Source organism: Aedes aegypti, chromosome 3 (assembly GCF_002204515.2).
Source record: "Aedes aegypti strain LVP_AGWG chromosome 3, AaegL5.0 Primary Assembly, whole genome shotgun sequence".
In the NCBI taxonomy this organism is placed as follows: Eukaryota; Metazoa; Arthropoda; class Insecta; order Diptera; family Culicidae; genus Aedes; species Aedes aegypti.
This window is the reverse complement of record NC_035109.1, coordinates 40272463-40285274: the sequence shown is the minus strand read 5'-3', so window position 1 is coordinate 40285274 and position 12812 is coordinate 40272463. Positions and strand designations below refer to the sequence as shown.

Below are 12812 nucleotides of genomic sequence, written 5' to 3'. Positions count from 1 at the left end.
ATTTCGATTCGATTTCGATTCGATTTCGATTCGATTTCGATTCGATTTCGATTCGATTTCGATTCGATTTCGATTCGATTTCGATTCGATTTCGATTCGATTTCGATTCGATTTCGATTCGATTTCGATTCGATTTCGATTCGATTTCGATTCGATTTCGATTCGATTTCGATTCGATTTCGATTCGATTTCGATTCGATTTCGATTCGATTTCGATTCGATTTCGATTCGATTTCGATTCGATTTCGATTCGATTTCGATTCGATTTCGATTCGATTTCGATTCGATTTCGATTCGATTTCGATTCGATTTCGATTCGATTTCGATTCGATTTCGATTCGATTTCGATTCGATTTCGATTCGATTTCGATTCGATTTCGATTCGATTTCGATTCGATTTCGATTCGATTTCGATTCGATTTCGATTCGATTTCGATTCGATTTCGATTCGATTTCGATTCGATTTCGATTCGATTTCGATTCGATTTCGATTCGATTTCGATTCGATTTCGATTCGATTTCGATTCGATTCGATTCGATCGATTCGATTTCGATTCGATTTCGATTCGATTTCGATTCGATTTCGATTCGATTTCGATTCGATTTCGATTCGATTTCGATTCGATTTCGATTCGATTTCGATTCGATTTCGATTCGATTTCGATTCGATTTCGATTCGATTTCGATTCGATTTCGATTCGATTTCGATTCGATTTCGATTCGATTTCGATTCGATTTCGATTCGATTTCGATTCGATTTCGATTCGATTTCGATTCGATTTCGATTCGATTTCGATTCGATTTCGATTCGATTTCGATTCGATTTCGATTCGATTTCGATTCGATTTCGATTCGATTTCGATTCGATTTCGATTCGATTTCGATTCGATTTCGATTCGATTTCGATTCGATTTCGATTCGATTTCGATTCGATTTCGATTCGATTTCGATTCGATTTCGATTCGATTTCGATTCGATTTCGATTCGATTTCGATTCGATTTCGATTCGATTTCGATTCGATTTCGATTCGATTTCGATTCGATTTCGATTCGATTTCGATTCGATTTCGATTCGATTTCGATTCGATTTCGATTCGATTTCGATTCGATTTCGATTCGATTTCGATTCGATTTCGATTCGATTTCGATTCGATTTCGATTCGATTTCGATTCGATTTCGATTTCGATTCGATTTCGATTCGATTTCGATTCGATTTCGATTCGATTTCGATTCGATTTCGATTCGATTTCGATTCGATTTCGATTCGATTTCGATTCGATTTCGATTCGATTTCGATTCGATTTCGATTCGATTCGATTTCGATTCGATTTCGATTCGATTTCGATTCGATTTCGATTCGATTTCGATTCGATTTCGATTCGATTTCGATTCGATTTCGATTCGATTTCGATTCGATTTCGATTCGATTTCGATTCGATTTCGATTCGATTTCGATTCGATTTCGATTCGATTTCGATTCGATTTCGATTCGATTTCGATTCGATTTCGATTCGATTTCGATTCGATTTCGATTCGATTTCGATTTCGATTCGATTTCGATTCGATTTCGATTCGATTTCGATTCGATTTCGATTCGATTTCGATTCGATTTCGATTCGATTTCGATTCGATTTCGATTCGATTTCGATTCGATTTCGATTCGATTTCGATTCGATTTCGATTCGATTTCGATTCGATTTCGATTCGATTTCGATTCGATTTCGATTCGATTTCGATTCGATTTCGATTCGATTTCGATTCGATTTCGATTCGATTTCGATTCGATTTCGATTCGATTTCGATTCGATTTCGATTCGATTTCGATTCGATTTCGATTCGATTTCGATTCGATTTCGATTCGATTTCGATTCGATTTCGATTCGATTTCGATTCGATTTCGATTCGATTTCGATTCGATTTCGATTCGATTTCGATTCGATTTCGATTCTATTTCGATTCTATTTCGATTCGATTTCGATTCGATTTCGATTCGATTTCGATTCGATTCGATTTGGATTTGTTTCGATTTGTTCTCATTCACTCGACAGATTGACATTAAAACGTTCAATTCTGATTAAAACTAACAACAAATTTAACCTTGCTTTTGCCAATCGAATCAAGTCGAACGTCAAATCTCTTCCGTGGTGAGCTTTCACGAGACCCAATCAAAACAATCGAATCCAAATGACCGTGGCAATCGATTGGGATTGCATTCAATCGTTATCAGAAATTTGCCATTTCGCTCTTCCAAAGTTAGCTGGTTCATCATCTCTGATTTTTATCGTTTCTTCGAATGGTCGTCAAATTGTGCTCGTCAACTGAGAAAACGTCAAAACAAACCAGTTTCATAACCTCACTTTCGAATGAAAGCCCCATTTAATGCAACGCTTCGCCATGATCTAGACACGATTCGTACGCCGTCAGTCGGTCACCGTCGCCGCGCCATTGTCGTTCCAAAATGAGGTTATCTAAACTCGATTGACTTGAATCTGGTACCGTCGTCGTCGTCGCCGCCGTCGTCAGCGGATCACTTTCGTGGCATAGTTTTCGATTTTCACGCGAAGCAATTCGCGATGTTGCCGAACAATTATGAATCGTCACGTAAGCGTCGCCATATCTTTTTTTGCCGGCGTCGATAATTATTGACAAATTGAGTCACGAAATCGGTAAATCTCTTTGACAGCTCGGTCGCCGCTAAGTAGGCGACGGTGAGGCAGACTCCCAATTAGTGCGAGCTTCGATCAGGGTTCATTCCGGGAATCTGGCGCAATGGTCAATTGCCGCCGAGATAATCCGGCAGCCACAGACAAACAGATGTAACACTAAGAACGATCTTCCTTAAAAATCCTAGGCGATAATATAAAATAAGATAATTTGCAATAAGGCATGTAGATGGCGCTACTGAGAAACGGATCAAAGGAAAACGATTCGCGCGCCTCTGGTTGTCAGTCAGATTTCGTCAGTGATTCGTCTGTTTGTCTATGCTTCAACTGTCTTCTGTTTCGGCGAAGCGGAAGACCCTGAAGTGGGTGAGTAAATTGTGCAATTTAAAGATAGCGAAAGGATGATGAGCCGGCAGGGGTCTCTTCAAGCAGCTAAATTACAGGATTCTGCCGGCATCCTTCGGCCTGGTTGGCTTGCTTCACAGACAGTCTTCGTCGACGTGTGAAGCAGGATCTGATGATGTTTCGTACGATGAGTAACATTTTTATCTCGGTGACTCATTATTTGCCGGTTGAGTAGATGAATGAATATTGTGAAGAGCCGAGGGGTGTGAGACAAACAGGACGCAATTAGTGTTGTCTCGCCGGTAACAGTATTCCTTATCAGCTACTGTGGAGATATGAATGAAAAATCTGCAGGAGAAAAGATGTTTCACAGAAAATGATCACACCTCGATGTTTCATTGCTACCTTGACCTGTCAAAGTACACGCTGATTGTAAATCGTTCTAATTTTACTCTCGCTTTCTATCTTTTCAGGTATGCAAACATCCTACTAACGATGATCAGCCTCTTCCCGCTAACGTAAGTCAATTGGTTATTAATAAATCAAAATTCAATGTTTAAATGTTAACACACTTTAATGCTCGCTGCATGATTTCTTGTGTCGTTTCTTCAAGCTTTCTGTATCGCCTTGAATTTCAATTTTCAAATCTCCTTATCGATAAGAGTTCGTAACTCACTGAAACCTTTTTTCGGAGACGAAACCAACGAAATTGCCACACCTCCGAACAGAACAAGTTCTGACATGTTTTGAATGAAGTAACTTTGCACACAGAAAACAGTAAATGAAAGGAAACGGAGGGGACTGGTATCCTTCTACCCCGCCGCGTAGGACTCGACCCCTCATACATTATGAATAACCCGCCCCGCCAGATGCACTTGAGACACTTTTAGCCTTTCACAGTGCAAACGGTGACGGAACTGACTTCGGAACCAGCCCCGGACCGGACCGAGAACCGAGCTGTTTAATCAGCAGCCTACTCATCCCGCCTTTTTGCGTTGAACATGTTTTGTTTCGTCTCTCTCTCGTCGGTGAGAACAATAGAGGTCGCGCGTCACAGTAAGCCGGTTGTTTTCTTGTCAAAGATGGCCGAACTCATCCGGGCTTTTAGAGCGTGGGTCGGAGAGGGAGATTTAGGAACTAGACGACTCAGTTGGGGCTTGGTGCCGGTGGAAAATGAGACCGGGCAATTATGCGTGTTTTTTGTATGGAGCCAGACAGGGATGTGAGACGAGACAGTTCTCTTCGGGTTGATGGGACCGTTTACTGGAAGAGGGAGAACAAACATGGACGGTGCTTTTCCCGGTAATCGCAAAAGACAAATAGATAATGAAGGTTTAAAATTTTTAACCGTTGTAGTAGATGTTCCTTGGAAATCCGACTAATCCATTTCGAACAGTTTTTAAACAATTTTAGTCCATCCCAGAATAAATTAGGCACTCAACGCACACAATCTGTTTTTCTTATGATTTTAACCGACAATCCAGTTGCGAATCCCGGATTTCAGTTGCCTAATTGTCGAAATCGCTAGAAAATTTTAAGGAAAGGATTTTGGATAAGCTTTGAATGTTCCAGTTTCGCTGAAATGTAATCAAAAGCAATCAGAATTAAGTAAGAAAGCCTTCAAAAAAGACTTCAGTTTCAGTTTTGACAGATCTCCTGCTCGTTTGGAACGCGAATAGGGTCCTAAAATGTCTGATAAAATCTTCATTTTATTAAATAATGCTATGTTCAGACTACGGAGTTGTATCATGATACAAGCGGTTTTCGTGATATTGGACTAATATCATGTTTCTGTTGACAGCTCTAATATCACTTTTTGAAGGTGATATTTTAAATATCATGATACAAACTGCTCGAAATCAAAGCTTGCGGTAATCCTGCGGGAGTTTGACAGAAATGCCATTCTGTTTGTTTTCATTTCTTTTCTGTTTATTTTTCCACTCGGAACGCCCGGAACAGTATTGAACGATGAATCTGCAGTTCTGGAGCGAATCACAGGTAATTCGGATGGAGCTGGAATTGGCTATGGCTGAGTGAGCTGGTGGCAAAACGATCTCTACCCGTTTGGCATGCTCGGTGCGAGTTTAACTGAGGCCCACTTGGCTATTCCTGGTCGTGCACGTAATTTGGCCTGTGGCATTCCAGTTAGAGATGGGCAAAAATAATCAGAGCCGTTCAAAAGATCCGGATCACTCAAAAGAATGAGTGATTCGTGGCTCTTTTTTGGCGAGAGTCGGGTCATTTGATAATCACGTATCAGATAAAAATTGACCCGGAAAAGAACGAATCAATTCTTTTCCCATATTCTCCTTCGTTCATTTCTCAGCTTTTTGATAACGCTTGACACGTGTCTTGCTTTGCGTTCCACTGCACACATGGAAACACAATTTGCTGCAGCTCCGCACTCTCAGCATTCGCATTTAAACAACTGATTTGTTCCGCCAACTTGCATACAAGCCAGTGGCGCAACCAAGGGGTCCCCCTAGAGCAGAATTTTTTTGAAAGAACTATCAAATATATTTTGGAAATTCAACACTCAAATCCATGTGGCTAATTTGACGACCTTCTAGGGGTTCAAAAACCTTCTTTAGCTCTCTTTTTTCATAAATAACCTAGATAAAGAGAAGTCTCTCAAACAAACATGCAGGAATGTATGCATACCGAAACCATTTTAAAAACTGATACAGATAAAATTCGATGCTTTAAAAAATATTTTAGTTGGCTCAGAATTTAGCCAAATTTTGTGACTAGGAAATTCACGGCAAAATTATTTAAATTTTGCTTGTGATCAAGGTGACAAATTTAAGATTTCGAGGTCCCATAATATTGGCTATATTTTACCCAAAAATACACATTTTTAGTAAAAACAGACTTAATATGTGTAAATTAAGCAGAATTCAATCAAATATTTTTTGCATGCAAAATTTAAAACCAAAATAGCAAGCCAAAAAGACGTCCAAGGTAAACCTTAACGGTTATAAAATGTTTGGTGGAGCTTCGATGAATATCGAGATGAATAAACCAATTTCATAAGCAAACACTGGAATTTACTGTGTTTTTCATATCTTCTTCTCTTCTCTCTGGCGTTACGTACCAACTGGGACAAAGCGTGCTTCTCAGATTAGTGTTCTTATGAGCACTTCCACAGTTATTGACTGAGAGCTGTCTTTGCCGATTGACCATTTTTGCATGTGTATTAGAGTGGTTCAAAAAATCGTTTTTGCTCCACACCGCTCATTCGATTCTAGATCAAATTTTGAGTGTCCTCCCAAAATTTGAGCTCATTTGGATGAAAACTGAGACTACACAAGCCCTTCAAAGTTTATATGGGAATTACTATGAGAAAAGCAACCAATTCATTCAATCGGTCATAGTGTTTGCCCATGTGCTGTTGGGGATTAGAGCTACGTTGATACTGTGAGATACAATAATCAGCTACAACTTTGCCGAAGACCGTTTTTACATCGGACGCCCTAGTAATTAGTTATTGATTTTTGAATGAGTTGTAAAACTTTGGCTATAATGATTGGGCTGCACTACAGGCATCACTGGATATATGCAGTAAAACATAGTAGCCATGATTTGTGCGTGCTATCTTTCGCGCCAGGTGCAGCAATGTTGCCTGTTCAGAAGTTAAATGAGCACTGCTGAAGAATTTGTGACTGGATATAAATCAATAACTAATTACTGAGGCGTTCGATTTGAGAACGGTCTTCGGCAAAGTTGTAGCTGATGAATGTATTTCACAGTATCAACGTAGTTCTAATCTCCAAGAGCACATGGGCAAATACTATGACCGATTGAATGAATTGGTTGCTTTTCTCATAGTAATTCCCATATAAACTTTAAAGGGCTTGTGCAGTCTCAGTTTTCATCCTAAAGAGTTCAAATCTTGGGAGGACACTCAGAATTTGATCTAGAATCGAATGAGCGGTGTGGAGCAAAAACGATTTTTTGAACCACTCTAATGTGTATATCGTGTGGCAGGTACGAAGATACTCTTATGCCCTGGGAATCGAGAAAATTTCCTTTGCGAAAAGATCCTCGACCAGCGGGATTCGAACCTACGATCCTCAGCATGCTCATGCTGAATAGCTGCACGTTTACAGCTACGACTATCTGGGCCCCTATGAATTCTCCAAATTTGACTAACTTCGTGGCATTTCACGAAATTCCTCAAATTTCGCGGCGAAGGCTAAAATTTGATAATTTAGCAGCTTCCGTGAAATTTCCATTGTCCCTATTTATGATCTTCAGAGAGCACGTGAATTTCTGGAGAAGCAATTCTTTAGTTTTAACGATCACAAATAAAAACCTTAGGAAAGATCGAGAGAGATCGTGGTTCCGTTGCTAAGCTGAAAAATAACAAACTTTCGTCTACTATCTGGAAATGCTTCAACACCTGCAATGCTGATTTGCCATCGACAAAATGCTGATGATAGTTTCAATACTCCTTACTGAGACTTGCACTGAAATATCATTTTTCGTTGAAAAACTTGAAAACGTATGTAAGGAACAGAACAGACGAAGAGTTATTGAACGCTTTTCAATGATATTTGATACTTGAAGGTTTACTCATATCCAACAAACGTATTTCGGAAATCTTTTGGAAAATTTTACCAGGTACAACAGATTTCCTTAGAGTAGCGTTTCATATTCATATAAAATTTAAAATTCATATAAAAATGGATGCCGAAAATAGTTTAATTTTGCATATGGTGTTACGTTTTTTCTTTGATGTTAATTTAGCAATATTTTTTTTTTAATTTTTCTGTTCGAAATGTTTACCCTCGTTTTATTTCCCCAAAAACACATTATCTCCAAGTTCACAAAACCCCCCCTAGAACCAAATCCTGGTTGCGCTACTGATACAAGCAGATGAAAGATAGAGAGAAAAAGTGCCCACTCGTGAGTTTCTGGAGAGGAATGTAAGAAGAATGAGAGAGCAAAATATACGAAAGGAACGACGCATGTCGCGCAGCAGGGAATGAACCGCACCTTTTTCCGTTCAGTTCACTCTTCTTTTGCAAGCCGCTGAGCCTCGTTCAAAAGACCCGGTTCACCAATATGAGTAATTCGGATCGGATATGTTCGCAAAAATGTGTCGTTTTGCCCATCTCTTATTCCAGATATGGAAGAAAAATTTTGAAGTCAGCTTGATGGGGGTGAGAATAGTTCCGGAGAATTGTACCATCAAAAGTTAATTATTCATCCAGGAATTGTTTTTAGATTGCTTTATTGAATTTTGGAATAATAATAATAACAATACATTAACTTAAAACATTTCGCAAAATTGCTTCTGGTATTTTATAATTTTTGATAGAAATTTATTAAACAAGATTTTTTAGTGAAATTTAAGGGTTTTTTTCTTCGGGACGCTCGTGATTTTTCCAGATTTCTCAGGTAATGGTTACAGGAACTCCACAAGGAATTGTTTTAGAAATTTTCCGGAGAGTTATTTCAGAAATTCCTTTACAAATTACTTTAAAAACTCCTAGATTTCCTTCGAAAACTTCTTCAGCAATACCTCCTTTTTTCCAAATGTTTATCTGAAAATTCCTTCTTGAATTCATCCGAAAAATTTGTCCAGAGATCATCCTAGAAATTTCGACAGGATTTCATCAAGTGATAATAGTTTTGCAGTGATTCTTTTAGAAAGTTTTCCAGATATTCAACTGCAAAATCAATCCGAATTTTTTTACGGGAATAACTCTAGAATTGCTCTTTAAATCATCCGAAAATTTCTCAGAATATTATTCCAGGAATTCCTCCGGGATTTTTCCAACAATTCTTTAAAAATTCCTCTATAAATTTCTCTGTAAATCCTTTCCGGAACTCTTTCGGGAATCTTTCCAGGAAATGCTGGGGAGATTTTTCTAGAATGTCTATAATTTTTCCAGAATCTTCACTGACAATTTTTCCAAAAACTATTCTGGGCTTTCACCAGGGAAAATTTTACACTCAGGAAATTAGAATATGGAAATAAATGGGAACCACTAATGAAAAAAAAATCACAAGAATTTCTGTAGAGGAAGGAAAAAGGAAATTCCAAATGAAATTCCGAAGTAAATTTTAAAGCTTCAAAAGAAAGTCTGAATAAAATTTCGAAAATAGCTCCAAAGGAAACTCGGTAGTCAACTCCAAAGGGAATCCCGGAAGAAATTGCAAAGTAAGTTCCGAAGGAAATTTCAAAAGAAGTTCTGGAGGTAATTCCGAAGGAAATTCCAATGCCAACTTCGAAGAAAACTTCAAACGATACTCCTAAAAAAAAATCATAGGAAATTTCGAAGGAATTCCAAACAAAATTAGGTAGAAACTTTTTGAAGGAACTTACCGAAAGAGCCGAAGGAAATTCACAAAAGAGTTCCGAAGGAAACTGGCAAAGAATTTCGAAGAATACTCCTAAGGAAATTCCAAAGCAAATTCCAAAGGAAATTCTGACGAAAATAACACAGGAAATGTCAAATGAAATTCCAAAGAAAATTTTGAAAGAATTTCCAAAGAAAATTTTGATGTAATTTCCAACGGAAATTCTGAAAAATATTAGATTGAATGTTCCGAAGGAAACTGCAAAGGAATTTCGAAGGATACTCCTAAGGAATATCCGAAACAAATTCCAAAGGAAATGCCGACGAAAATTCCAAATTAAATTTCGAAGACAGCTCCAAAAAAAATTCCAAACGAAATTCCGAAGGAAATTCCAAAGCAAATTCCGAGGTGCTTTCCAAAGAAAATTTCGAAAGAAATAAAAAAATCCGAAGGGAATTTCAAAGGAAATTCCGAAGAGAACATTGAACGAAATTTCGGAAGAAATTCCGAAGTCAGTTTTGAAGGAAATTCCGAAGCAAATTCCAATGATAATGCCGAAAATTTTCTTCGGCATTCTCATTGGAATTTGCTTCGGAATTTCCTTCAAAACTGACTTCGAAATTTCTTCGGAAATTTCGTTTAAAGTTCTCATCGGAATTTCCTTTGAAATTCCCTTCGGATTGTTTTTATTTCTTTCGAATTAAGAAAATTTAAAATGAAATTCCGAATGAAATTCCAGAAGGCAATTTGAAGGATTTTTTTAAGGATATTTCGAAGGATATTCCAAAGTAAATTCCAAAGTAAATTTTAGAAGAAATTCCGAAAGAAAATTCCGAAGAAAATTCCCAAGAAATTTCGAAGAAAATACCAAAAAAAATGGAAAATCCAAGTGAAATCAAATTCTAAAGTTCATAAAGAAATTTCAAATGAAATTCAGATAAAAAAAATGAGGAAAGCTCCAAAGGTAATTCTAAAGGAAGGCAACTCCTGAATAAATTTAGAAGGAAACTCCAAATGAAATTCCGAAGAAATGCCAAAAGAAATTCCGAATGAAATTATAAAGAAAACTCCAAAGCAAATTTCGAAAGAAACTCCAGATGAAACTCCGAAACAAATTCCAAAGGAAATTTCAAAGAAATCCAAAGAAACTTTCTGAAGCAACTTTCCGAAAGAAATGCCAAAGGAAATTCCAAAATGTTTCATAGTAAATTCCTAAGGAAATTCAAATGGGAATTTATAAGGAAATTGCAAAGAAAATTCCAAAGGATATTCTGAAGGAAATTCCAAAGCAAATTTTGAAAGAAGCTCCAAAGAAAATTCCAAAAGAATTGTGAAGGAAAAATAATCAAAATAAAATTCCAAAAGAAATTCCAAAGGAAGCTGCAAAAGAAATTCCCAATGAAATTTCGATGCAATTTCAAAAGGGAATTCTGGACGAAAATACGGAAAAAAATCCAAAGAAAATTCTGCATCAAATTCTGAAGGAAATTTCGAAAGAAGCTCCAAAGGAAATTCCAAGGTAAATTCCGAAAATAATTTCGCAGAAAATTCCTAAACAAATTCCATAGAAAATTCAAAAGAAGATTCCGAAGGAAACTCCAAAGGAATGTTCGAAGAAAACTCCAAAGGAAATTCCGAAAGAAAATCCAAAAGAAATTCCAACGTAAATTCCAAAAAGAATATCAAAGGCAATTCCGAAGCATGTTCCAAAGCAAATGACGGCCTAATTCACGTAGAAAATTCCAAAGGAAATTTCGAAAAAAAACGTAGAAAATTCCAAAGGAAATTCCAATGGAAACTCCATAGGAAATTCCGAAGAAAATTCAGAAGCGAATTCCAAAGTAAATTCCAAAGGATATTTCGAAGGAAATTCCTTAAAAATTCCAATGAAAAAATCCAAATGAAATTCCGAAGAAATTTCTCCAAGGAATTTCCCGAAGGAGCTTCCTTAAGCAGAAGAAAATTTTACAAGAAAAAAAAAATGGAGAAAATGTCTCAGGAACTTACCGAAAGAACTTCCCGAAGGAACTTCCTGGAGGAAATTTCGATGGAAACGCCTTTACGAACATTCGAAGAAATCTCATTTACACACTCTCAGATGGAACTTCCGGAGAAACTATCTAGACGAACTTTCGGGGGACTTCCTGAGGGAACTACGATCCTGATAGAGGAAGGAACTTTTCCGATGAACATCTGGAGGTGGAGGATAGTAGAAGACACTTCCTAGAGGAACTTCCGGAGCTGTGAGATTTTGGCAAAATAATCAATTAAATGTGGTAAAATGTGCCCAGCAACTCCTATCCCTACCTCCTCGTGGTACTGGCCGGGGTACGAGTAACCTTGGGGAAGATCGGGTAACCAACCCCCGGTGGGAACTTTGGTCGTATGCTGACAGGGAAGGGGGGGTTTGCTTTTGCAAACCTGGAGCGTCTGTACTCCACGTTAGGAGCGGCTCACAACAGCGTCTGTTCCCCATGTCAGGGGCGGCTGATCATCGTCCGAGTGCCAGAGAAGGACTCTAAGCTAAACTGTGCACTATGGCCCTCCGAACATTTAGGGGGAATGGTCCTCCGGAAATCTAGGGGGTTGGTGTCAGGCCCTGCAAGCCAACCGTAAAAACACATCAGCACAGGAACGTCAACGAGAGAATACGGACCGGAACAATCGGCAAAGACCACAGCGACGAAAATGGACTAGCGATTGGAAACTCGGTACGTGGAACTGCAAATCTCTCAACTCCATTGGAAGTACTCGCATACTCTCCGATGTACTGAAGACCCGCGGTTTCGACATCGTAGCGCTGCAGGAGGTGTGCTGGACAGGAGCATTGGTGCGAACGTTTAGAGGTAATCATACCATCTACCAGAGCTGCGGCAACACACGCGAGCTGGGAACAGCTTTCATAGTGATGGGTGATATGCAAATGCGCGTGATCGGGTGGTGGCCGATCAATGAACGAATGTGCAAGTTAAGAATCAAAGGCCGATTCTTTAACTTCAGCATAATCAACGTGCATAGCCCACACTCCGGAAGCACTGATGATGACAAGGACGCATTTTACGCGCAGCTCGAACGCGAGTACGACCGCTGCCCAAGCCACGACGTCAAGATCATCATAGGAGACTTAAACGCTCAGGTTGGCCAGGAGGAGGAGTTCAGACCGACGATTGGAAAGTTCAGCGCCCACCGGCTGACGAACGAGAACGGCCTACGACTAATAGATTTTGCCGCCTCCAAGAACATGGCCATTCGTAGCACCTATTTCCAGCACAGCCTCCCGTATCGGTACACCTGGAGATCACCTCAGCAGACAGAATCGCAAATCGACCACGTTTTGATCGATGGACGGCACTTCTCCGACATAACCGACGTCAGAACCTATCGTGGCGCCAACATTGACTCCGACCACTACCTGGTGATGGTGAAACTGCGCCCAAAACTATCCGTCATCAACAATGTACGGTACCGACGCCCGCCCCGGTACAATCTCGAGC

The 12812-nt window shown here is 39.0% G+C and overlaps 1 protein-coding gene across 2 annotated transcripts in view; it reads left to right on the top strand.

Annotated features, from left to right (window-relative positions):
• The window catches only part of LOC5580311 (zinc finger protein 704), a 253180-nt gene that overhangs the window by 60518 nt on the left and 179850 nt on the right, over window positions 1-12812 (top strand). The window contains exon 2 of one of the 2 annotated variants that reach the window (XM_021853457.1): window positions 3483-3527. The exons of the other annotated variant lie outside the window; for it this stretch is intronic. Within the exon in view, the coding sequence (XP_021709149.1) occupies window positions 3483-3527 (45 nt within the window). The remainder of the gene's footprint in view (window positions 1-3482; window positions 3528-12812) is intronic. 2 annotated transcript variants of the gene reach the window in all.